Source organism: Anarhichas minor, unplaced genomic scaffold (assembly GCF_050575085.1).
Source record: "Anarhichas minor isolate MPS153535 unplaced genomic scaffold, ASM5057508v1 ptg000007l, whole genome shotgun sequence".
In the NCBI taxonomy this organism is placed as follows: Eukaryota; Metazoa; Chordata; class Actinopteri; order Perciformes; family Anarhichadidae; genus Anarhichas; species Anarhichas minor.
The window spans coordinates 15,350,060-15,376,463 of record NW_027466453.1 but is presented as its reverse complement, the minus strand read 5'-3'; the positions used below and the strand labels follow the sequence as shown (position 1 = coordinate 15,376,463).

At 44.4% G+C, this 26,404-nt stretch overlaps 4 protein-coding genes across 6 annotated transcripts; 1 reads left to right on the top strand and 3 right to left on the bottom strand.

The window, feature by feature from the left end:
• Positions 1–439: 439 nt before the first annotated feature.
• LOC142944901 (jupiter microtubule associated homolog 1-like) lies at positions 440–9,412 on the bottom strand. 2 transcript variants are annotated; one of them, XM_076086096.1, is made up of 5 exons: positions 9,214–9,412; positions 6,651–6,790; positions 3,393–3,541; positions 2,482–2,512; positions 440–1,034 (listed from the first exon to the last, which is right to left on the bottom strand). In XM_076086096.1, the coding sequence occupies exons 1-5, from the start codon at positions 9,267–9,269 to the stop codon at positions 874–876; spliced, it is 537 nt and encodes a 178-aa protein (XP_075942211.1). In that variant the 5' UTR covers positions 9,270–9,412; the 3' UTR covers positions 440–873. The 2 variants fall into 2 exon arrangements, with proteins under 2 accessions (XP_075942211.1, XP_075942212.1); XM_076086097.1 differs by lacking the exon at positions 440–1,034 and adding an exon at positions 1,140–2,216.
• A 400-nt stretch (positions 9,413–9,812) lies between these two features.
• Positions 9,813–14,243, bottom strand: LOC142944902 (small ubiquitin-related modifier 2-like). Its single transcript, XM_076086098.1, has 4 exons — positions 14,159–14,243; positions 12,836–12,967; positions 11,734–11,805; positions 9,813–11,176 (listed from the first exon to the last, which is right to left on the bottom strand). The coding sequence occupies exons 1-4, from the start codon at positions 14,177–14,179 to the stop codon at positions 11,114–11,116; spliced, it is 288 nt and encodes a 95-aa protein (XP_075942213.1). The 5' UTR covers positions 14,180–14,243; the 3' UTR covers positions 9,813–11,113.
• A 717-nt stretch (positions 14,244–14,960) lies between these two features.
• On the top strand, positions 14,961–20,496 carry nup85 (nucleoporin 85). 2 transcript variants are annotated; one of them, XM_076086092.1, is made up of 19 exons: positions 14,961–15,103; positions 15,563–15,653; positions 15,752–15,908; positions 16,038–16,108; positions 16,194–16,237; positions 16,372–16,441; positions 16,673–16,791; positions 16,909–17,043; positions 17,423–17,545; positions 17,671–17,802; positions 17,903–18,009; positions 18,142–18,225; positions 18,347–18,412; positions 18,567–18,718; positions 18,807–18,924; positions 19,294–19,394; positions 19,629–19,780; positions 19,893–19,982; positions 20,273–20,496. In XM_076086092.1, exons 1-19 carry the CDS (start codon positions 15,071–15,073, stop codon positions 20,369–20,371), a joined length of 1,944 nt encoding a protein of 647 aa, XP_075942207.1. In that variant the 5' UTR covers positions 14,961–15,070; the 3' UTR covers positions 20,372–20,496. The 2 variants fall into 2 exon arrangements, with proteins under 2 accessions (XP_075942207.1, XP_075942206.1); XM_076086091.1 differs by having other exon boundaries at positions 16,670–16,791.
• Positions 20,497–20,500: 4 nt separating this feature from the next.
• Positions 20,501–26,373, bottom strand: gga3b (golgi associated, gamma adaptin ear containing, ARF binding protein 3b). The gene is made up of 17 exons (XM_076086089.1): positions 26,313–26,373; positions 25,741–25,825; positions 25,588–25,663; positions 25,398–25,496; positions 25,185–25,308; positions 25,005–25,108; positions 24,729–24,809; positions 24,475–24,612; positions 24,014–24,095; positions 23,797–23,922; positions 23,470–23,718; positions 23,273–23,355; positions 23,038–23,177; positions 22,569–22,855; positions 22,306–22,475; positions 22,031–22,141; positions 20,501–21,922 (listed from the first exon to the last, which is right to left on the bottom strand). Exons 1-17 carry the CDS (start codon positions 26,350–26,352, stop codon positions 21,812–21,814), a joined length of 2,106 nt encoding a protein of 701 aa, XP_075942204.1. The 5' UTR covers positions 26,353–26,373; the 3' UTR covers positions 20,501–21,811.
• Positions 26,374–26,404: the final 31 nt, after the last annotated feature.

Here is a 26,404-nt window from a genome sequence, read left to right as displayed (position 1 = left end):
AGGTTATGTTTCAACAGTAACATTACATCTTCGATGAATCACTTCACCTTCTGAATCGGACTTCACAGCAAAATGCAACGCCGGTCTTAAATCAGACTGCAGAGAGCCAAATATCCAGCGTGTGATGTCATGAGACATGTGGGGGCGGGCGGCTTTGTGATTACTGTGGCAGATCTCCAGTCACAGAGCCCGTCTCTGCTCTCAACAGCCGCAGTTTCATCCAACTGTACTAAATAATATTCAGCTCTACGTGCTGAACTGTTAATACACATGGAAACTGAAAAGGAGAGATTTGACGTCTACATTTTTAGTAACTTTACGTGCCTTCATCCACACTATACGTCTAAACTGCAATAATCACATTAGCTAAATAAAATATGCATCCTATCCTGTTGTATGACCGTTACCGAATATAAAAAAAGACTCCAGCCACAGCAAATTCATATCAATCTTTATTGTATTTAGAAATCCACGCATCAAATCTTTTAATTATTTTTTCCTTTACCATTTACAACAAGGGAAGAATGAGGAACAAGCTAAACGTCATGCCTTTCCCAGCAGGCGCGATGCACTACAGGATGGGCTGAAATGGAAGAGGGGCCGAGAGAGAGAGAGAGAGAGAGAGAGAGAGAGATACATAAAGTGCTTTTGTCAACAGTTTTCTTATTTTAATAGAAAAAAGGATCAAAACAAAAGGTCTGAGTGGAGGGAGAGGACACGGGGGCCCATGGACGTGACGGCGCTGAGTGCATGTGAAGTAGGGAAGAAGGTGACGAGTGGATGAGGAGGAAGAGAGCGGTGCGGGGGCATTTATCTTTTAAAATATAAAAAAAAAGCGTTCGAATGAAAAACAAAAAAAACAAACAAGTGGTCTCAACCCAGGATGAGGCTGGACTTGCCACCGGGTGGGTTTCTTCGGCCGCCCGCGGCAGCTTTGGCATCTCCCGACGGGGCAGAGGGCTGTGTCGTCTCCTTCGGCTGCTCCTCTTGCTCCTCCTCCACCTCCACCTCCACCTCCACGCTGTCAGGACACTCTGCAGGTGCAGCACAGAGACACAACGAGGTTCAGCCGGTAAAACACACTGGGGCTGGAAGCCAAGTACAGTAGAGGAAACTGAAGCGTCAACAGTTTCATTACGTTTTAGGGTAAAGATTGGTAAACTGGTTAACGGATGCCTCCTTTTTAGACCGATTGTGTTAGAATTGTAGCATCTGTATAATTTCTATAAAAATAACATTTCATATGTTATTATTACAAATGTCAACAAGTCAGCCTCTGGTCCATTAGTGGCTGAATTACTGCAGGATTTGCAATTTCAAGAGGACGCAACAATGTAAATGTCACATATAAGGGCAACACCGATTTGAAAATCTTCTTTTCTTTTTTCTCATAATGGACACTCAAATATTCTCGGCTTGACACCAGAGCGAGTGGTGCGGTTGCTGTGACAACTGCATTAAATGATGTTTTAGGAGCCTGGTGCCCCAGATTTCAGGACCTACACGGGCAGCCTGTTCAGCGTGGATCCAGAAGCTCACACATCTGAACTCTCCAGGGTAGATGCACTCGTTTCTCAGGCGCGGACGAGACGCCTTCCGCCACAAACGTGCGTCGTATTTATCAAACAGATGCACCCGGCTGGAGTTGCAGTTTGCATTATTTGTTTGCAAGGTGCGCCTTTCACCACATGTTATTTAAGGGAGGATCATGCAAATAATAGGAGGAAACGTGTCAACAGAGGGCGATTATGTATTTTGCTGGATCTACTGATCAGTTTCGCTGGAAAGATTCTCACTCAACACAATGAACTCTGTGGTGCCAGAAATAAACATGCATTACATAAAGGCTTGTAAATAACTAGAACCGGATTATTAGAAACAAAACCGTTAACGAAACAAACATCTGATAACTGTCACGCACACTCAAAGTGGACGGTAAATTGTAGTTTGTGTTCAACTATCAATGAACTGTAAAGCAGACTAGCTTCATTGTGTTGATAAGCTGACTGAAGTCCTTCATATTTCTATTATAATATATACTTCAAAAGCACACACACCTTCCAATCACATTCAAAAACAGGGCAAAAATGTGAGCTTATATTTCTAAACCCTCCATTATGTGAGCAGTCAGCCACTCTCTTACTAACCTGCACCTGGAGGTTAATAAAAAGCCTTCCTCACTAAGTGAAGCCTGCCATCAAAGAACAGCTGCTCGACTGCAGACCATCACGCCATCATGACAGGGACAAACCACATCAAAGAGATCATGTGATGTTGACTTAGAAAAGGAGAACACGTGTACTGTCTCTTTAAGAAGACAAGTAATGGACGCCAGACACACATTTAGAGGCAGTGAAAGTGGAGTTACCCGATCTATTATAGTGGACCACGGAGCTACTCAATGAGTAATCTAAGTCATGCTCTGCTGTTTAGACAGAGAGACACTCACAGGCCTCTTCACAAACAGCTCAGCATACTCACCAGTATTCGCTGGTTCTTGGCCATTTTCAACCTACAATGAAAACACAAGACAAAGACATCAGATATCCTCACTGAACCAAAGGGACTTTATCACCTGCATGTAAAAATGTCTGTTTTATCTGAATCATGGTCCGCTCTGTGACAACACAGTCCATGAGACAGGTAGTGGATTAAAGCTCATTTGTGTCGTCGTCTTGTTATAACAGCTGGTTTAAAAGGCTCTGGGTATATTTTTAACCCGTCCGGAAGTCAGAATAAACCATCAGAACTTGTAAATGGTATCCTTTTACTTTGTTATTTTCCTCTATAGTGGTTATTATCATAAAACATACAATTCAAATGATTAGGAAATAAAAGATTGTATTTTTGTTAATAACTTGGCATTAGTAGTTTTAATTATGTATTATACTCATACTTAGCGTTGGCGTTAGTCATAATTATCTCTCTAATATTACTGTGAAAACATCTCCTTCAAACATCTGTATTTATTAAAGTTTCTCGACAGAATCGACATTTTACAAGATTACATTTCAACACATCAAGTTAATTTAATAATTTACTTTTGCTCAATAATCCTTTTTCCATACGGATCAACAGCGGTCCATTGCACCACCAGGAACAGACTTCCTGTCTCACCGTCTCTTTATACCTCATTTAAACTGCTCGAACAGAACATTCTACCCATGTCAGTGAGCGAAGACGAAAAATTAAACCACCACAGGGATTACAAATGTCAGCGGAGAACATCGATCAAACAACATCCTGGGTCAGTTTCAAATAGATGGATTAAGTCATCCATCCCCCAATGAATTCTCCACTGAACTGTTTAGAATGACACTTTAATCTAAGACCGTGTGCTTTTCAGCCCCCAAACCATAGGCTGTGCCTGTCGAGACTAAAGCGAGCGGTACCTCTCGTCTCTGGTTCCAGACCAAGGCGGCCCCGGAGTTGTGGATGGTAGTCAGCTCCGGCTCGGTGTTCTTGGGGAAGAGAAGAGGCTGCTGGCATCGCCTCAGCGGGGCGGAGGGCTCGCCGCACAGGGTTCCTACAGCTTCTCCAGCTGTGATGGTGAGAGAAACGAACTAATTAAAGACCGATCAGAGTGTAACAGTCAAGTCCATTTTATTTATACTGCCTGATATCACAGATCTGCCTCAAAGGGCTTTACAATCTGTACAGCATACAACACCCTCCATCTAGAAAAAACATGTTAAGAGGAAAACGCAACATAGACGAGCTGAAAGCCTGTTTTATTGATCCCCCCTCCCCCCTTTTGGCCAATAGATTATTTTGAAGCGAGACAGGACACACGGGAGACAAATGACAAAACATGACTCGGGCTTCAAAGCAGCAGACTCATACCATATGAACACTAATCCAATTAGCTACAAAGCCCCCCCCCGGACCCCGCAATGTTTCTAACCCATGAGGCAACCACGCTCACCAAAAAGATTCATCTCGTCAGATTTGACAAAACATCAGCTTTATATAAAAAGGGAATTTGACTGAAAAAAAAAAAAAAAAGATCACTGAGAACCAACAGAACAACATCAGCAAAGCCGATTGGGCGTCTGCAACAGAAACACAGTGGAACTCTTCCAGGCAGACAGCACCATTGCCAAACCTCACGTAACGCTGCAGCGCCTGTATTCTCCTTTAGCAGAAAGAGCATTAAAACCCGGCGCTTTGGCCCGCTGTGGGGAACTAAAGCCACATAAGGTAACAGCCCAGCTGTAGCCCAGAGGGCCGGGGAGCGGACAGAGCGTCTTTTGTCATGAGGGGAACAACGGCTGCCGGAGAAGCGTGGGAGTGGCCATTGTTGTTAATGGAGTGAAGTGAATCAGCCCTGCTGAAAGCCTCGTTCGCTCAACAAGACCTCCTTCATTACCGGCTCCACATTTCTGAGTCTGGACGGTAAGTGGAAGACGATAAACCAGATTCATTGGCTGGCCAGTGATGCATTATGTTATCATCACCACAACACATATCCTTCTACTTAGCCGTATAGATCTCCTGGGGCCGAGATATAAATGCATGTTGACGCTAACGTCATTGGACAAACGAGCTTGAAGGCAGAAACGACAACCATGCTGCTGCTGCTGGTGGTCTCGGCTTCTTCTTGGATTTCAGAGGGGTCCTCGTGTGGCCCGATGCCGAGGACACTTGAGCAAACCAACAGCTCTGGTATCTGAAAATCCTGACAAACAACCTGCCAACGGCTCCGGCTAACACGTCAGCATAAACATAACACCAGCACATTCCTACAGTTGAACTGACACAACACAGTCATAACACTCATCAGAAGATATGTTTTAAGACCCTGACCAACTTTAAGAGTTCGCTTCACACACTCGCGAGACAAATCACAAAGAAATGAAATCTCCCTTGGTCCTTGTGGAAGATATTTTTAGATGAATTTACTCTGATTTTCAGATTCTAAGGCTTCTGTCATCACCCCAACACGATTAAGAAATGTCATTGATCAAAGCAGAAGTTATGCACTCGTCACTCAATTCACATCGTGTGAACAGTTTTTCATTGGAAATACTTTTTAAAAGGAACAATCCCTATAAAAACTGTTCCGTGATACAGACTCAGTCTTTACTGTCCTCTGAAGAGGAAATGTGCTTTCACAGTCGTGCAAAAACACTCAACAACAAGAACGTCAACACAAGTCTTCTAGTGTGCCCAGGCTGTTATGCCTGAAGGCACAAAACTCCTCCCAAAGCAAGTTTCTCATGCAAAGCAGTCGTCCATATCTGCTGCCAGAGGGCACGAGGGTGAAGCACGGGTTTGTGGGGGGTGGGGGCAGGGGTCGTGTGCTATGGTTAGAGCTCTGAGAGTTGTGGCGGTGTCATCGAGAGCCGGCAGGTTGGAGGCCAAGTATTCAAGAAGATATGTTGGTGAAATTCAGGAGCTTGTTTCTATCGGTGAGGGGAAGCATGGGGGAACTAGCAGGTGGATGGTGAGGTCTACAGAGCTTCCTAGCTCTGTTAGTGTACACAACGTTGCCATATAATGTCCAACTATAACCAGACTAACAGCTATACCCAGGCTGACGCATGGATGCATCCTGCAGGACAGTATTCATACTTAGAAAGGATCTACCCAGGCCGGCCTGTTCGTCTATACTAGGGAGTTCACAGGGAGGCCAGACACACAATGCTTATAAAACCTGTTATGGTAATAAATCGTGCTCCATTCAGGCGGAGACAATTATCCTCATCCAGTTGTATCCGTTAAAGGGGGAAAGCTATGAGAAGGCTCTCCTGAACTCGACTCAAGTGGAACAATGCGGGCAGGAAAAAGGCCGTTACTGTCAGCAGCTGCTGTCCATAAAGGTCAGAGGCTGAACTAATGATTTTAGGGTAAATTCTTCACTGTTCACACATCCAGAAATCATAATACACCATGTAAACTGTTTCCCACAGAGTGACCAGCGTGAAGACATGTGATCACTGGCTCGTGAGGAACTTCACGGCCTCGAGCAGGAATGGAATCCTACTGCTGCGGGGACTCAACCTTCCTCTTTCTGCACGGCGACTGGAGCTGGCTCCAAATCCACATCCTTATCACGAGCAATCAGGATAACGCATACTTAAGCTGAGAATGAATTATTCATTTGGCTAAATACTGGCAGGCACATGTCGGACTATATTCATTTTTCATTCGAGCCTCAGTGGCTGCATGTTTGGCAGTGACCGTGACACTTTATACATCAGTTAAACTGCCGCTCACAGGTCCCATATCGCCTACTGCTGCATTTGCCTTCCTCTCCTCGTGTACCCAAAAGCAAAACGTCCCTCGTGTCTGTACAAGGCCACACGTTTCACCGACTGACACGTTTTTATACTGACCTATTTCTTTCCGTTGAGGGCTGATCCTCATCCCCGTCCAACAAAGCCTAGCTTCAAATTACCCTTATCCCAGTGCTCCAGGGCTATTTCACTTGTGGGATGTTCTTTCTGACAACCTAAATGGAAAAATACTTAACACTCTAGTTTGTATCTTTTCCACGGTCACCTGAGAAGAATTAAGTCCATGTTGCTTTTCCCCTGGTGCCAAACTCAAACGACTTGTAAATCTAAACCCTATTGTTTCAGCCCGTTGGTATTGTCACATGGAAAAATTAATCAAGATGGGGTTAAAGTGATATTAGATTGAGTTACTGGGTGGATTGTTCCTCCGATGGGCATGGAGGTCTTCGGGTTCTGCAAAGATGTTGGAGACCATCTTGTCCTTGCGGGGAGTCGAGTTGCCATCTGCGCCGAAGGAAATGCTGGAAGCCCCGCCCGGCGGCCGTAGTACCCTAAGGAGCAACAAATCACGGGTCATCATATCATTTGATTGACATCGGGCTACCATCCCCCACTATTTAGGCCAAACTAAAACGCAGGGCCTTCATGTCACATGCCGCTGATCAGCTGCACAGTTGGAAAAAAAAAAAAAAGAAAAAAAAAAAAAAAAAAATCAATAGTCAAATAACGCCTTAAGCTACTTGCAGCTTTCTCGCTGCTCCACCCTAACCCTTTTATAAACATACCACACACACAAAAAACACACAGGCTACCAGCAAGGTCTCCGCTCTCTAAGCCCCGGCTGTCAGCCCGTCAGACAGACAATCTCTGCCCTGCAGCTGACTCCAGTCACAAATAATCAAAGAGGGTAGCGGGCTGGCCGCTGCCTCTCCTCGCCGCAGATTCCTTTGCAGTGACAACACGAAGGCGTTGGTGTCGGTTCCTGGTCGCATTGTAGTGTCATTATTTTATGAGTAAATCAAACGTGACGCCCCTTCTGGGTCAACGTCACACAATAGAGGTGAAAAGTCTGATGTGTACAGCTAATATAGGTCACCTAATAAAATAGGCTGTTCTAGGACAATATAGAAATGCTGCATGCGGAACCAATGCATGGTAAATAAAGCACACTATCCACCCGACATTCATACACAAGCTCAACAAAAGGGGACGTGATAAGGAGAAGGGAGACCGCTTTTCCTCGCTGTGCTGAAGGACAGTCGGGGTGTGTTTGCAGAGCCCCTGCTTGACCCCTCCCTCTTTTTCCAGCAAACTCTCCTCTCCTCACAGTCCCTGTAGCCACCAGCTGACACACACTGAGCAGCTGTCTGAGGGCCAGGCCAGGCAGATGCTCGAAGCAAAACTACAAAAGAAAAGCAACTGCATTGGCGTGGATTTTCTAAATTAATTATTGTATATACACACACACACACACACACACACTCTTGGCTGTGACAGTAATGCCTAAAGCAGACTTCACCTCCTGGCCAGCGAAGGATGAGCTCATGCTTTCCACTCGGATTGCGATTGGGGGGGGGGGGGGGGGGGGGGAGCTTTTAGCTGCCTGGCAGCAGACCCCACCCTAGAATGAAACTGCAAATAATACCAATGAAAAAAGGGCATTAATGATTAGAAGCTGGAGGTTCAGCCTCAGGGTCGGCGGAGCTAGGGCAGATCTAGCTGAGCTCAAAAAGCCCAAAGATCTGCATGTCTGATAAGAGAAGGGTGGGAGGCTTTTTGATGGCCTACTAAAGATTTTAGCTTAATTCTGCTCAAGTAGCTGCTGCACGGATCCCTCTGGTCGGCTAGCATCAGAAATGACCAGCAACTCGTAAAAAAAAGGGTCTGTAAAAAAAAAAAAGCAAAAGCAAAGAGCTAAGGGAAGATTTACAGGCTTATCTAGCGCAAAGCCCCCACCCAAGGCCTCACATCATCAGAAAACAGCATGCGACTTCAAAACGCTTAATGACCGACAGACACTTGACATGCTCACGATAAGCAAAAGGCGAATAGGAATAGTTTTACTCAGAAATCGGGCTTGTATGCCCTAAAAATCACGACCCATTATAGGCATTTTCTCTGCATTGTTTTTCACTGCAGAGGGGCAGGAATGCATCCAGACGAGACGCATCACTTACTGGAGAGCCGCGTCTGCGTGCCTGGAGGATGAGTGGCCCTCTTAAGGTGTTTAAAAAAAAAAAAAAAAAAGGATTTAACCGATATTATTCGTCAGATGATGTAGTCTATTGAAACTACAAATGGAGTTTCTCCAAACCTCCATTCGCCCTAACCAACAACGAGCCATATCGAGTGATAATGACATATGCAGACACAAGTCTCGTCTACGATTCTTCCTGCAATCAATCAATCAACATTATCATCACATATCTGGACTCTCGCCTCTGAGCTTTAACGTTACACTTTTTTTTACTTCTATTGAAAAATGGCTGCAAAAAAAACAAAAAAAAAACAGTTAATAGATTGGGTAGATTAGTAGCTAGCAACTCCGAACAACAGCACATTTAGAAATCACCGCAGGAGAGGAGCTGGGACTTGAAGAACAAATTAAAAACTTTTTTTTTTTTTGTATGAACCACAGCTAGTTAAAAGCAGGGTTAACGTGAGGTAACGGCAGCTTTGACCATTTCTCCATTTTCTCCCTTCTTCTCAAACCCGCATGTCTAATTGACGCTATCCTACAACGCCCAGACAGGCTAACCTAGCTAAAAGCTACGTGGAGCATCAGTCAGCCATTAAGATTAACTTAATTAGCAAGACTATGTGACAGTTTCTCTAAATCCAGCGGGCTAACGTGAGGTAGCAGGCTTGCCTTGAAGCAGAAAAGAGGCGTTTGCTTGCTGAGAGGTTTGACCGCATCACACTTCTTTTGTTCCTCCGCGAAAGGTTTCCAGCTCTTTTCATTCTTTCTTCTTACCTGGAGCTGCTTTTAGAACCAGGCTCCATTCCTTTGTAGGTGGTTGTCGTCGTCATCTTCGTGGAGTATTTCGACGCCTTGGCGGTGACAAATAAGTCAAAGAGAAACTAGCGAAAGAAACAGTCCTCCTCCTTCTTTCCCCGCAGAGCTGCGACGGGATGTAGACTCCACCCGACACTGAAGAGCACAGCGAAGACCAGATCCCTTAGTTCTGCGGGTGCCAGCCCACGAGACCCAGCCCACCAGCGTTCGGCCCGCTCTGATTGGATAGAACGTCACAGAACTACTCTCTGATTGGATAGAACGTCACAGAACTACTCTCTGATTGGACAGAACCTCAGCGATCACCTCTCTCGATGATGGCAGGTCTCAGACAGTAGAGTCCACATCCCTGCTATCTAATCTATTAGCATTGATCATGAAATATTTCAAACTGCAATGTAAGGGTAAAGAAAAACGCAACTTTGTCCTCAAGCTATCTTGGTTCAAATATCTTGTGTTGTCCCAGTTTTACAAATGTATTTCATATATTTATATGCGTTTCTGCCCAAAAGAGGGTCCAGCAACCACATTGGAAAGCCAGACAAAATTAGTGGAAGTTTAAAAAAAGGACAATAGCTTTATTTTAACAAGCATCTTAATAGACAATACAGATGTTTATTTAAGGGGAGACACCCCAGGTGAATAAGGTAAAAATGTTTGACTGACATATATCATCATGAAACTTCCCGAGTTGATTGTTTATATTAAGGCAATACATTTCTTTTTATTACAAGTTTTCAGAAACATTATTTTAAATATGCAAATGAGGCATTACCTTAATAAATATGTGCTAATTTGCAAAAAAAAAAAAGCCAGGTTAAAAATTCATGTTTCATTTTGTTGACATGTTAGAGGGTAAGGTTTTTACGTCACTCTATAAATCAGAAAATACTGTCAACAGCCATAAAAAAAAAAAAATGTCACCATGTTTTTAAGGAATAAGATGTTCTACAAATCAGGCTATGAAGGATATATGAACAAACCCGTCTTTAGAAAAACTTTCAGAATATAGAACGGAATAAAAGTGGAAACTTTGGTGTATGCAAGTCTGATGGAGATTTCTGGTTCACTGTATGACAGACAATAAAAGACAATACAGGTAAAGAGGGCAAAACATTTTCTGACATTTCATTTTAAAATAAGCAAATGAGACTATCTATTTCTAACATTTGGTGAATTTAGGAGAAAGTGAAGTAAAATAAACACCTAAATGTGTTTTTTGGATGGTTTTGTGTCCACTAGTCTGAAATCAGACACGTTATGGAAGCAAAATATCCCAAATTCTCAAAATTGATTAGTGCATAAAAAACAATGTTTTTGCCCGGGGGTGTCTCTCCTTAACTGAGACGTCCCTTCAGGCTTCCCAAAACATAAAGCGTGGCTGAGTCAAACGACTAACGAAACATTCCTTCACACGTCTACTACTATATAAAAATGTATAAAATCAAGTATTTTTTACTGAAGATAATTAAATGACAATGCAGCCCCATTCCCAAACTGGGTAGACTGTTCCCTACAGAACTACAGAACAGATATTGTGGACACTTACCAAGCCGAGCCCAACAACATTAGCTCAGTAAAGTCTGTTGCGTTCATTCTCCCTCCGTCACCAGTCCTATCTGTCTGCAGCCCTCGAACCACAATACAGCATGAACAATCAAAACCTGGGCGTGGTTCATGTACAAACACAGAAAAGTAACTCGGGTAAGAACGACAAACACTATACAGCAGTTGTGTGTAGTGCAGAGAAAATGAGAACTTCTTCTGCATGGAGATCTGTTGAAGCGGCCGCTGTCTATCACAGGCCGGAGAGGTTGATTGTGTTAAGAAGGAACAATGGTGAAGCATTTGCGGTTGATTAAATGAGGCCTCCAGTCTGTTGTTGAAACACGTCAATTGTATCTTCATCTTCCATTTCCAACTGTTAAGAGAAAGAAAACAAGAAGTTACACAAGCACGTGTCACATGACTTTGATAAGCCTGAAGTTATGTGCAATCTCTTTGCTACATTTCATACACAGTTGGTCTGCATCTTCCAAGATAAATTGGCTTTATTAGGCAAACGTTGTAAAGTGGGAGGAGATGTTGCAGTTGCATGTTATGAGCCTCGGGGCTGAGATCGGGCTTTATTCAAGCTTAAATTTGTTGTTTGCATCGGCAAAATGGCCCCATTTAAACATTAAGCCAGGCTTGCACAGCATTGCAATAAAATGGCATAACATGCAAGTTGTGCGTACTCCAGCCATTAACTGCAGCAAGTACGTTTCCGTTTAAGGTGTCAAATACTATCACATAATTACTTCATTTCTATAGCGTATTTAACATCGCAGAGGGTAGAAAGGGAATATCAAAAATCCAGAGGACCAGTTCGAGCTTGAAAGGGTCTGAAATACGCATACCTTTCTGGATAAGTGACACGTGTGGAAGTGCATGGCGCTTTATCCAGTCTGTTTTGGGTATTAACTTATTGTCTCTTACCTGCGATGGTGTGTCCGTCTCATTTACTGGCTGTCCGTCAAACCTGAACCTGATTTGCCTCATTGAAAGTCCCTGGAGAGACAAACGCATACAACCATTGTTGTAAATCAAAAGACTCATTATTCCCATTCCTTGGTATGAATTGTAAAACAGACGGTGCTGATCAGGTGACTTTGACCAACACTTTAAACGTTCCGCAGCCTAACGGACAGAAGGCGGACAGCTTCCGAGTGAAGTTAACTCTCTAACAATGATGAACTTCATGATGAGTTCACCAGCAAAACAGAGATTTCACTGTGTAAAAAAAACGAGCTGCCTGATAAACGCGTCTCTTTTCTGGCCGTCTAAGGAACAGACAACGCAGAGCTTCCATTCCTCAAGAGAGTTAAACCTCATCTGACTTTCAGATACAGAATAATATCAGAGGCTGCTATTGGATACTCTCTCAACTTTATGAAATAGATACTTCAGTATGTGAAAGTTATCAAACCTCAACATTGTTTTCTGTTGCCATGCGATCACTCTGTAGCTCTGACTGCATGTCATAGAGCAGAACTGGATCATAGCCAATACACTATGAACAATACCTCTTTGAGGGAACAAATGACCTGATGAATAACTCCTTAGTGAGTCTCTTCTGGCTTTTATTTAAGTCCGACCTTTTAGCAGACTGCAATGTCTTTCGATGGCTGTTGGACAAAACTTTAATTTCTCTAACATCCTGACTTGGACCTAAAAGTCTGTCGTCAACTGAAGTATTTGTGTGAAATAAAAACCACAGTTACACACTTAACATAACTAACTAACTACCTACCCACCGAACGCTGGCCGTTTGTGTCTTCAAACAAGACTAAACATGTGCATGCTTCAGAGAGGTTGCTTTGAGCCATCGATACAATTCAAATAATTATTTCCATATGACGTCAAAGCAGCACAACTTAGCAACATAGCTCTTCTAAGCCTCGCTCCACACCGTCCAAACATTTTGGAAAGACGACTACAAGGCTTCTCTGCTACAGTTTGCCAAAAAAACATTCCACTCTGATTCCACATTTTCTTAGCGGCTGATATGAAGATATGCAGGTATTGAGCAACCACCCACCTGTCTGTCGCAGTAGGCCTTCATGAGTTTGATGAGCGGCGTGTGCCTTTTGATCTTGAACTGCACTATCGATCCATCCTGACCCGCTACCTTCAGGTTGATGTGTTCGTTGTTTTCTGTCTTGACCGATTCCTGATCGACAAAGTCAGGGAGAGAAAAAAACAAAACAGTTAACACGGCCATGCAGGGAACCAGAGCGGATTAATCAGATTGACTGTTGGCTTATATATGCAGATGTGATCCACTACAAACACGGTTCATTTCTGGGTTACAGCTTCACAGATGTAAAGAACTGAATGTGTCTCTTCTTGTTCCAGAGCTGCAATCTTAAGTCATCTTTGTCACAAACTACAGTAAGTCGTTATTGTTTGTTGATTGATTTAGGGTGATTGATTGATTAGTAATAAAATATGAAACATCAACAGTGAATGAAGAGCAACAGGTAACAGGTGTAACATGTCATTAAGGTAAGTAGAGCAGTATGAGTATATTCATACTGTGACGCTTTGACTTATAAACCTTCTACTCAGGCAGATATCTTTTTAGTACCATTGACGACAATGTTGCAAATATCATTAAATATGCAAGATTTTTGCATTAATGTGATGCAATTATTAATCCACTTATGTATTTTAGTAAACAGTTTTAATGGCCTGGGGCATATGAAATTGTATCATCAGCAAAACAAATGGACATTAAATTATTAATTAGGAAGAACTATGTTATTTAGGTATTATGTAAACAGCAATGGACCAAGGATGGACCCCTTCCTGATGGTAAGCTGGCTTGACTGAGAACCATTATAGATGCAATATTGTCTTTATCACTTTAATGTTGCAGCTGGTAAAGGTGGAGCTCTGCTGGGAAACCTGATCCGTAATAGCATATCATAATGTATTAGTTGTATTGTATTTCATATTGATGATCTGAATCTACAAAGTAACTAATGTGTCAAACAAATGGAGTAAAAAGTATATTTCCCTCTGAGATGTAGTGAAGTAGAAATAGAAAGTGAACACACACACAAGCTATTAACATCAAAAGTCTCTCTCTCTCTCTCTCTCACTCACTAGTAAATAAACTGAGCCACTGAGGATGACACGCGCTGGTTGGCTGTGTGATCAAGCAGAAAGCGATGTGCGCGCCTGTGAATGCGCGTTCACAAACCTTCCGGTCTATCAAAGTAGGTACAGCGAGTAGTTCAAATTTCGCTCTCAACTTTATCAATGCAAAACAGAACATGTGGACATTTTCCCATGAGTTCCTATGACACAGGTCTGGTGGAATAAAAGAGTATTTTTGACACAATGTGAAGATACTCACCTTTGGTTTTTCATCAGCCATGGTCACTCTTTTGGCGCTTCTCTACGCTGCCACACAAAGAATACGGGTGCGCGCACGTACTCGCTCCCGTTTAAACTATTCCAACCAAACGTGCGCGTCCACGCACCAGTGCGCGTCCACAGTGCCGGGCTGTGATTGGCTACACGTGATCACGAGGATGAAAGCGCGGTCTGGGCATGGGCGGGAGAGTCCCAATGCGCGTGCCAGGGGCACTCAGCACCACGTGCACGCGCACAGCTATGTTTTTTCCTATTGTTGTCAGGAATGTGTCGGTTCAGTTAACCCACAACATGCACCTCCTCACACTGCTGACCTCTCCTCAGTCCTCAGCCAGCATCACTAGACAGTACATTACACTTACCGCACTTATTCTTCTTTCTTCTTTTTAACTCTATAAATCCCAGCGGCCATCTTGTTTTTCTCTCTGATGATGAAGATGTGCTTCTTTATTAAATTATTTCATATATATATAGATGTAAGAATGTGTGTACTTGCATGTAAATCAAATCAAAACACTGATTCTTAATCTAGTGAAAACGTGTATGTTTGTGCGTGGATAACAGAACATATTTAGACAATTCATTAGTTGATGTCCTGTATGTGAACCCAGATGTATTGATCATATGTTGTTCATTTAAGTATGTATGTCTTATATACAATCCATGGTCGGCACAAAGCCACATAATGAGCCATATACAAAGCAGATGTAAAAACCACCGTACAGGCAGGAGAACGGCCACCTCCTAGCATGACGTCATCACCACTGCGCGGTGAGGGGCCTTCGAATGAATGAGTGAGGCGCGCGAGAGGAGCTGTAGTTCATGTGGTGGAGTGTTTACAGCTGAATAGTTGTTCATTTATAATATATTGTGTCTATAATATCGTTCTCTGATGGAGGAGGTAGACGTGGAGCCGGCGGTCACAGTGAGTAGCCCGCTGTAGATGAATCCTCTCTCTTTTCTCGCACTGAATAGCATTGCTAACTAGCTTAACTGTATCGCAACAACACAACTAATCAAGCTACGTTGAATTATGATATAAACAGAGAAAGTCCCATAACGTGTGTGAGACACATTAAAGGTTAATAACATAAATATATACGTCCTAAATAAAAAGCAGTAAGAACATAGCGGATACAATGAAGACTAGTTAGTTAGAAAGTATTCTAACTTAATCATTGGATGATTAAATTTGTAACTTAATTTAAGTTAAAACGTTGGAAATTTGGCTATTTTATCATGCTTTTATGTCTTTATTCAATAATCAATGAAGTTGCAATCATGAGAGGGATTTCTACAAGCTAGAACACATTATGAGTCGATATTTAATTTGAATCTTTCCGTCACCTGTTTTGATGACATTGTCTCTCTTCTTTAAATGCAGAATATTCCTGCAGCCAGTGATGGGAAGCATTTGGGATTTGCATGGGGTCCAGGTGACATCCTCGTGTATGAGACCCTTTACAAAGCATCAGGTATGTGTAGATGTTGATACAAGCCCCTCTCTATGTTTCCACCCTCTGCTGCCCCTCTCCCTCGTCCCTAATGTTGCCGTCCGTGTCTTTATTTTCAGATGCTAAAGGATCATGCTGCTCCTTCATCCATGAAGTCAGGAAAGACGAGGATATATACTCCCCCATTTTACGCAAACTCTTCAATGAGTCGCATCACATCTTTGTTGGCCTGCAGACGATTAGAGAGGACCTCCCCAGCAAGAACAAGAAACCCCAGTAAGGCGACGCCTCTGTTTCTGTGCATGTCACTGTGTTGCTTTTCACACAAACCTTCGTTATAAAAGGCAGACGAAGCACCCGCAGAAAGGATTGGATATCATGATCTGTGTCCATCTTGCTCCTTAGATTTGTCAGCATCAGTAAAAACTACAGATCCGTGATACGAGCCTGTATGGAGGAGCTTCAGCAAGTCGCAGGTCAGAATTCTCAAATGTAATTTTAATATTTTGATCTTCACTGTGAATATTCTGAAATAATCACATTTCTCTCTTTTTTCTGCAGTTTCTACAAAAGATGCAGAAATAGCGACGCAATATGGAAATCAGGTATGTACTGAGCCATTACATCCTTATGTGAGATGCAGACATAATGCACATACAGGATGCAATCTGTGTATTAGTTTAGAGTAGAGCTCGGCAGTAATTCAAGAACAACCTCTGCCTCTGTGTTGGTGTTACAGGTGTCCATTCTGTTGGCCATAGAACTGATCTGGAATCTGTGTGAAGTGCTGTTCATTGATGCTGCTCCTGGTTAGAGTTTGACTTTGTGCTTGTTGTTAATCTCCCTTTGTGTCTTTGGAATACATTTTATAATTTGACTTTTGAGATTACGAAAGCACCCAAACAAACTGTGTGTGTGTGTGTGTGTGTGTGTGTGTGTGTGTGTGTGTGTGTGTGTGTGTGTGTGTGTGTGTGTGTGTGTGTGTGTGTGTGTGTGTGTGTGTGTGTGTCTGTGTGTCTGTGTGTCTGTGTCCTCAGCAGGTTCCCTGTTGCTCCACCTCCTTGACTGGGTAAGGCTACATAAGGCTGATGTGGATGAGAAGGCCAGAGAAGTGCTGCAAAGTGAGAGCCCTGCTGAGCACCACGACTACTGGGATGTGGTAGGTGCAGCACACACACACACACACACACACACACACACACACACCATGCACACCTAGCCCTAGTTTTGAGGGTGAACTCTCAGTTATCTCACGTTTTGTATCTGTGCTGTGCAGGTGGTGAGTTATGTGCTGCAGGGCAGGTTGGAAGAAGCCAGACAGATGCTGGTGAAGCAGGCCACCCTGCAGCCTGCTGCCAGGAACATGTACAAACTGATGGACACTTTGCTCAGCAAGATGCCATTCTACAACGTAAGATCATCTTTCAGCCGTTTATCTCTCAGAGCAGTTTTAGTCTGCCGTGGCGAGATGATATCTGCATGTCATTTTCAATTCTTGCTCGCCAGAAGTATGTCACACGATGGTTTGATCTCAGCTTAGTGTGTATAGATGGCCAAACAATGTGCTGCTACTGACATTTAACATTTAATTCTTTAAATATGTATTTGGCTTATGATGTGGATAAAAAGAGACAGTTCCTGACCGGCACCCCTCCCTTGCTTATGTTATGTTCTTAAACACAGGGTGACTTTTGCATTATTCAAACTTAATTGCAGCTCATGAACCAACCAATAGAGGTTTTTATCTCTCTCTCTCTTTTTTTTTTTTAACTCTCTATGATGATCATTAGCCTGGTGGCACTCAGACGCTGACAGAGTTTGATGTGAAGTGGAGACACTGGCATGACGAGGTGAACCGTTGCCTGCAGGACAACTCGTTCGCCAGCAATCAACACCTGGAGATCCTCTGCAAGGTCAGAGCCCTCAGTAGAATATGTAAAATGACATCTTTAGTAGAAGCAATGAGAAGTCCTGCTTTAAGATATAAAATCTGTACATTAACACCTTTTCCCTCCTGCGTTTTGTCATGTAATGTTAGATCCTAGTGGGGGATGAAGACACGTTGCTGGATCACAAGGACCTCCTGAGCACCTGGTACCACTTCCTGGTCACTAGACTGCTCTTCTGCCACCCCACGGTCAAACCCACCGAGTTACATTACTATGCACAGGTACACTATACTAACTGCTGCTGCACCACTCGGCATTCATGTTCTCTGCTACTGTGTCCCTGTTATTTACTGTGTCTGTCTTTGTGTGTGTGCGCTGCAGTCATGCATGACGATGTTTCTAGACTTGAGGAGCGTCCCAGAGCCCCTGGACAACATCTTGCTGGCTGCCTTTGAGTTTGACATCCATCAGGTCATCAAGGACTGCAGGTAACATGCAGAATTACATCCATCTATAAATACAGATCTATATATATATATATATACTGTACATGCAGTACAAGCCACATTCGTGTTTAAGCTTGAACTCTTTCCTAATGTCTCCACCACGTGTCTCATCAGCATTGCTCTCAACAACTGGTGGTTTGTGGCCCATTTGACGGATCTGTTGGATCATTGCAAACTCCTCCAGTCTCACAATCTGCAGTAAGGACTCTGTTCAGCTGCCTTTGTACATGCATACAGTCTTAATCTGGAGAGAACAAGACTGCACACTTTATTCATCTAACATCTATGTGTGTGTGTCTGTGTCTGTGTGTATGTTCAGCTTTGGCTCCAACTTGAGAGAGTTTCTCCTGTTGGAATATGCTTCTGGTCTCTTCACTCATCACAGGTACGTTTTATTTCAGTTACTAATCATCCTCATGGTGTAGAAATGACGTAGTGTATTAAATGACATTAGTCTCTGCCCTAGAAGGTGTCAGCACAGTTGGAATTTGCCTCTACAGTCGCCTCATCTTATAGGATGTTTTTGTGTGTGTGTTCAGTCTGTGGCAGTTGGCCGTGGACTACTTTGACCACTGCCCAGAGTTCGGCCGTGTCTACCTGGAGCTGCAGATTGAGCGCGTTCCTTTAGACACGGAGCGCAAAGCCCTCAAGGTGCTCCGGATCTGTGAGCAGAGGCAAATGTCCGAGCAAGGTACCGCTTACACAAACGTTAATTCTGCTGTGTGTTTATCCCAATGCGATAGGAAGTTAACCCTTTTTAATTCCTTGTCGTCCTCCAGTGCGGAGTATCTGTAAGATCATGGCTATGCGGGCGCTGAGGAATAACAGACTGGGCTCTGCTCTCTCCTGGAGCATCAGGGCCAAAGATGCCGCCTTTGCCACGCTCATTTCAGAGAGGTTAGTTCCCCGAACAACACTTCTTCTGCAAGATGTTTCCTTTTTAAAAAACCCTTTTGGCTTATTGGAGAGAGGTGTATCTTGTTCTCGTCAACGCTGCTTCCACCATGGACTCTGAAGAGCAGCCCTTCTGCAGGCATGTTTTAATCACGCTCTTATATCTGCCTCAACCCTCAAGTTCAGATGAATCTTCTGAGATGATATTTCTTGAGTTGATCACTCTTAAAGACAACTAAAGTACAGTGAATAAGTACATGTGGTTTGTGATTTGAGGTCTAAATTGCAGCTTGCTGGTCTCTTTGTGAAAGCACTTGAGGTTGTTTTCTTTCCAAGTGATTTTAAAAGTGTGTGTGTGTGTGTGTGTGTCAGGTTTCTACAGGATTACTGCGCCAGAGGGACCTTCTCTGATTTGGACCTGATAGACAACTTGGGTCCGGCGATGCTCCTCAGCGACAGGCTCACGTTCCTCGGTATGAACAAGGAACACTTGTAGCGCTGCTCAACTTGTGACTCACAAGTGAGAGGACATTCAGTCACATGAGACTCGGACACAGAGACATGTGTGCACACAGATAAATAACGCTATGTGCTGCTTAATGTGACAGCATGTCACCGCGTGATAAACTGGAAGAACATCAGTGAAACTAGACGAACCAACCTATAGATACAAGTACCTAAAAACGACGCTCTATTTTCGTTCCCAGGGAAGTATCGCGAGTTCCACAAGCTGTACGGAGAGAAGCGCTTCAGCGAGGCGGCCAAGCTGCTCCTCTCTTTAATGACGGCCAAGATCGCCCCCCGGAGCTTCTGGATGACTCTGCTGACCGACGCCCTGCCGCTGCTGGAGCAGAAACAGGTCGGACCACCGCGCACAAAACAAAGAACAAAAGAGGAACCGCAATGCTCGCAAAGAAGTTGTTTTGTGGACTGTTTCACCTAAAAGGTTGCTTTGTGTGTCGAATGTTCAGGTGATCTTCTCGGCGGACCAAACCCATGAGCTGATGTTCTGTTTGGAGGAGCTCACCTCCTCGCTGAACGCCTCAGACAAGCCCCCGCAGGTACGCAGCTCCTCACGCAGCCTCAATCCTGCTCAGCTGCTGATCATTGTGATGACAAAAGTGTTTCATATTTGGTTGTTTATGTAAACTTGGTGCTTCAGTTTGAATGAAGGTAAGTGAAACCAGACATGTTATTAAAGTTTTCCGATTCAAGGTAAACGAGAGAACAATTCACCCATGATGCATTAGCTTGTAATACACAGACTCTTCTTCTACAGCTGCAACACTGCCTCAATGTTAAAGACATACATTCCTCCACACTTCTTATGTGAGTGTGTTTGTCCTTTCAGGATGAAGACATAGAGCTGACCAAAGTGGAGCTACTGAGACTCGCCCTGGCGAGGAACCTGGCCATGGCGATCATCAAAGAGGGAACTCTGGAGGCATGAGTGGCGACAGTAAAAAGAAAAGCTCTTCTTTTGCATTTTTGTATTGTATATAAAATTCAAGTAATCAAAATGTGCCGTTTGATAATAAAACTCTTTTCTGACTCTCAATAAGTGAAATAACCTCAGACATCCGTTGAAAGTATTTATTTGTTTCAGGTAGCGAACACACGGCACATCATACAGTATGTACAGACCTAGCGCTCTCTCAGAATCTACACGTCACATGTTCACATAACTTGTCATACAATAAAGAATAGCTACATTACACACTATGTACAGTAAACGCCTCGTCTGTGCATCCCATATGACGAGCTGAGGACGACCAGAGGGACCTACGGGAGGATCAGCAGGACTGATTCATGAAACGTTACCCACAGCACAGCCTCACTGCTGAACACACACTTCATCCACCTGGTGACGGACTTCCCTTTAAATTTACATTTTTTTTTTTTCAGTTCACATTTTCTAGGTTCAGTGATGCACTGAAATACTATAACCGAACAGAAAACAATAAATAAGACACAAATACTCCCAACACTGACATCGGTAGAGGAGTAAATCATCTTTAAATATAAAAACAAAAATATGATGACCCACTGCTAACATCGCCACTGAAATGGGAAGAATCACCTTTTATTTATTCTCAAAAGAAAAAACTAATTCCATGAAATAAAACCAGAGTTGGACTCAAACATAACGACATAGTCATGAATACAAATGAACCACCTTAAGTGCAGTCGGTTTCCTTTACAGCACAAAATTAAATATTGTTGGTCCACTACATATTTTAAAAGGACAAATGATAAACAGGTAACCGTGTCAAACATCTCGATGTCTGAAATAATCAGTACTTCTCACTGAACGGGATTCATTTCCCAGTTTGGTTTACCATCTTCAGAAATCTACTGGATCCTGTTTTCAAATGTCTGGATATATTCAAGTATATTTTCTGCGGGCTAACAAAGTGCTCAGCCAGAGGAACACATTAAATAAAAGCACAGCTGTGGGTATCTTAGGCTCTGCTAACTTTAGAGGTTAGCAATTCTGCGATACTGCAATCCATCACGTCCGTCAGGAGCTGAGCTCTGATGCATTGATTATTTACAGCACGTTAAAATCCGTTATATTCATCTTGGGGAAAATCCCTTTTAATATTTATCTTAACACCATCGACCTGTAAACACCACGGCTCTCTTACTTGCCAGTGTATATCTTTAGTTTGTGCGCTGCAGGAAAGTATACAAGCACCGTATAAATACAACTTTAGTTTCTGCTGTTAGCTTCTCACTGCCAGTGATAACAATGGCCAAACAGAAAAATGAACAACTATAAGGAATGTGACGCTGTAAGGTCGAGTGCAGCTGAATCCCTTTCTCTCTGGGATGGATGTGCGCACGCACACACACACCTTCATGGAGCATGAACCGGTGCCCCACACCTCTATAGCTGACCCCATGTCTCTGGTGGGGGGAACTGGTCGACCTCTCCAACCTCGTTGCACAGACGGTCTCCTAGTGTGAAGGCCAGCTTGAAGCGCAGACGCACCTTCTCCTGTGAGGACACACACACAAAAATATATTTTAGCATTATCAGCATTAAGCTCTGTGGTGCCTAAATTCTTAGTGTATTTATGTCCTTCAGTGCGATTGTGTCACCTACCTTTGTTGGGTTGGCCAGCAACATGATCTGGGTAATGGAGGCTGGAGGTAGGATGGGGTTAAACGGTGCCAGTTCTGTTCCTGATGGAGGCAGCAGCTTCACCTTCATTGACTGGTGGTGGATGAAAGGAGTCTGTGTATTTATGCCTTCATTAAAGAGGATGAATTTTCTACAAAGTGCTTCCTTGCCGAAGGTGGCCGAGGGACAGCAACACAAAGAGTCAAATGAACGCACAGAAAGAGAATGCAACAGTGGAAGGTTTCAGAGGTCTCTACCTTTGGCACGGCAGCTTGCAGTACCACATTGTGAACAAGCAGCGGTGCCGTGTTGAGCATGGACACCACCATAACCAACACGTCGGGCCTGCCGGGGGGACAGTCGGCTGCGAAGTTGAGGAGCATGTGAACGCCGTCCTTATCGTAGGCCGTCACGGGCAGCACTTTACCTGAGGAGGGGACAGGCAGACATTCATCCAAATCATTTGTCCGTTAACCAGTCGAGCCCCCGTCGTCCCTCCCCGCTGTCCCCTGTTCCTTACTCGGTCTGATGGCCTCCGGAGGGACGTGCATGCTGCTCAGGGAGTCCGTGGCTCTGGCCGGGCTGCCCTGGAGGGGGAGGTGGCAGGGGGACAGAGAGCGGAACAGCGGGCTGCCCGGGGCGGAGCCCAGGCTCTGGGCCGCCTTGGTGTGGGACAGAGCGGGAGAGCCGGGAAACGTTCCCTGGAGGAAAGAAGGCGAGGAGGGAGAGCCACGCCCAGGTACGAGGGGGGGTGCTGCTGCAGGCAACCCAAAGCTGCTTCCTCTGGCCGCCATCTGGACTGACAAACTGAAAAATCACATTTGATAGATCGCTATGAGACCTTAAAGTACCTGAAATAAATCCTCAAACCTGTCAAAATGTCTACAAACAAGGACATAATAAGAGACAGCTGTGTGGGAATGTACAGTGTTTACTCTTACTCAAATAGTTAGAGAGCACTGACAGAGAGGCTGTCGGTGACTGTGTACCTCTTGTGATCTGAAAAGCCCATCATGGCCAGGTCTTGCAGGTCCTGGAGACTGTGTGTGGCAGCAGCTGGTTCAGCTGGAGGCACAGCTGGACCTGAACACGCCACACTGCCAAACATATCCACACCTGCAGCTGGAGCCTGCAGAGGAGAAGAGGAGACAACAGGTAAGTGACCCTCTCCTGTTCACATGTTAACGAACAAAGCTGCGGTTTGGTTCAACATCCTAGATGTACCTGTAAGGAAGTCCACTGATTGGACAATTCATTTAACCTGGGTTTTGATTGGCTGCTCAGAGGGGTAGGGGGGTCGTTCAGTCCTGGAAGAAGATACAGGCATTCGGATTTTGTTAAGAGAGCCATGAGCCGAGCTTATTACCCAAAATGTCGAAGTGTTCCTTTAGCTCAGTGAGTCCCGATGGGGGATACGCTACCTAGAGACAGCAGCTCATCGTCGAGGAGTGAGAGGGCAGCGGAGGCCTTGTCGAGGGGGGGGTGACTCGGGCTGCTGCTCTGGCTGCCGTGGGAGATGACCAGGCGCTTGGGAGGAGGAGGCAGGACGGGGATGGGAGAAGCCGTGGGATTGGTGGAGACCAGATTCGAGTACTGGAAGGGAGGGGGGGCGGGCTGAGGGGGACTCGGAGTGTCGAGGCCGGCGAGGTCGATCAGCGTGTCTGTGGTCTCTGTCGAGTGAAGAGGACACATGAAGCAATCGCGCTTGTTTAACAGAAACGTGAGCACATCTCTGAGACGTCCCTCACCGCTCTCGCTCTGAGCAGCTGTGGATCGAGGCTGCTCGCTGTCGCCGTTGATGTTCTGCCCCTCGACAATCTTCTTGTAGGCGTTGATGACCCTGGAGAGGTCATCGCTGGCCTGCAAGATGTCACCTGAGGAGTCAAAGGTTACAGATAGTTTACACAGAGTGGCACGGTCAAGAATGGGCTTCTTCGGATAAAGAAAAATAGCAAACAAGCAAACCTAAATTGGTGTCATTGTCCTCTGTCTCGGTGGCCATTTTGAAAGCAGCACGCCTCAGCTTGTCACATCGCTCGTAGAGCTCCTGGGAGGGAAACACAAGGGAGGTGCTGTACGGTTAAAATACAGCTGTGGTGTTGGTATTTCAAAAATGCAAACATATAAAATATTTAGATATAAATATAAGAGAGAGCACTCGGAAACTGATCTTTAAGCACAAACTTACGTACTCTTATTGGGTTTACATATCTGCTACTTTTGTATTGTATTCATGTATTCTATTGTATTTCATTATTATTGTGTTGTATTGTGCTGCACATTGCTGTAGAACAGTGCTACATCTGGAAAAGTTGTGTTTTCCCTGTTTAGAGGGAAATATTCCAGTTTCTTCCTTGTAGGTTAAAGATCTGATGCGTGTGTGTGTGTGTGTGTGTGTGTGTGAGAGTACACGGACACACACACACCTTAATGATATCCCTGTCTGAGTTGGTGGAGCTGTCTTTGTTGTAGTGGGACAGCATCTCCGTGAGCAGCTTGACATTGATGTTCACCTCCTCCAGCGTGTGGATACGCTTTGTAACCTTATGCACTCGAGCCTCATCCTGTTAAAAACAACAAGGCACGATGTCACTGTGTACCACACATAGTCACGTCATATACAACAAATATTATATAATGTTAAATATATTCAATCCAACGGTTTCAGCAAGCCTCTTACCTCTTTCACCATGTTTTTGATTAGTCTGTTGGCTTCCTGGAGGTCTTCTGGATTTTTACTCCGGAGAAGCTCAGCAAGCAGCTAAACACACACAAACACACTTACACACCGACCTCCTTCACTAGTAAATGGACAGCCCTAGTTTCAACTCAGAACAAATGATTCTGCTAAACTGTTGGTGACGATGACCCTCATTTCCTGGGAATGTAAATAAACACTAATTATTCAGAGAGGAGCGTTGCTTTCTTTGCTCGTGTCTTTCCTCCCGTCTCTCACCTTGCCCATGTCCTCGTTGTCAAACACCGGATGTTTCGGTCGAGTCGGAGGAGAGGGAATCAGAGTCCTGTCCAGCGGTAACTCGGGGTCGTGCGTCACGAGGCCTGGGGAGGAGAGCGAGGATAATAAGATGTCTAGTCACACGCGTCATGTGACCCGTCTTGTCTGATCTCAACACACCCTGTCTCCTCAGCGTCTGGTAGGCTTCGCCGATCTTGGTTTCATTTGGAAAAGCCACCGTCCAGCTGTACAGCATCTCCACAATCTTCAGCTTCACCTTCTCAGGTGCACTGTCACCCATGTACTGGAAAAACAAGAGGAAAAAAAAGAGGCTGGATGGTAGGACACACAGTCAGCATACTTTTCAGATACACCTATTTGGAGACTGTTTACCTTTGGAGACACAACTTTAATCAGCTCGTTCAAAAATCGGTATTTTCCGACTTCATTATGAAACCTTCTCCCGCAGTTCTTCATACATGCCTCCAATACCTGTAGACAACATCGTTAAGATGAAGACAGCTTTGAGAGGGAGTAAAAAAAAAAAAGGCGCTTGTTGATATTAAGGTGAATCATTTCTTACTGTCAGAGCCTGAAGAGCTTCCCATTCTTGTGGTGAGTGTATTTTGTGGACGAGCAGAGTCACAGCTATCTGAGGACTGCAACAAGAAATTCCAGATGAGAGACTTTTTCTTTTCTTCTGGAGGTGACTAAAGAAAGATAATCACAGACATACCCTTCCAGCTCCTTGTTGATCTGATCACAGAAGCCTATGATGTACTCCCAGTCCTCCTGTCTGTTTGTCGGATGGGTGGCTTTATCTGTCAGAGAGAGACATTTACACTAACTTACAGTAACTGGTGTGTTTGAGGAGCACTATGCATCCACAACAACACATCCTATTGTGATCAAACGTTATAATGCAGCAATTGTCGTCCTTGTAATTACTGATAGAGTGCTCATTGTATTGGCAGTGCTGCTCATGGCTGTCCAAACAAAACAGCTGCAAGTATTAAACTGTGCCGAGGGTCAACTATCTTCTGTAAACAATCACTGCACAGTGCACACACACTAAGCTGTCACTGATAAACGTGCCCCATTGCAGTGTGAATTAAGGCTCTCCACCCATCCTGCCAGTGATGCAGACTGTGAACCAGCAGGACCCTCTCTATCGGCTCCCTCCAGCAAGCTGGGAAGCGGCTATCAGCGCGTGCTAACAGCTTCCTTACTCACAGATGTACCGTTACTGCTTCGTATCCAGCTAATTACCCACACTATTTAATTCATAAAATGAGATGAATCACTCACTGAGCCAGGATTCAAGCGACTCCCCTTCCTGGTACGCCATAGCACTAACAACATCGCGTGATGTCACCACCGGCGTGTGCGCGAGAGTCCGA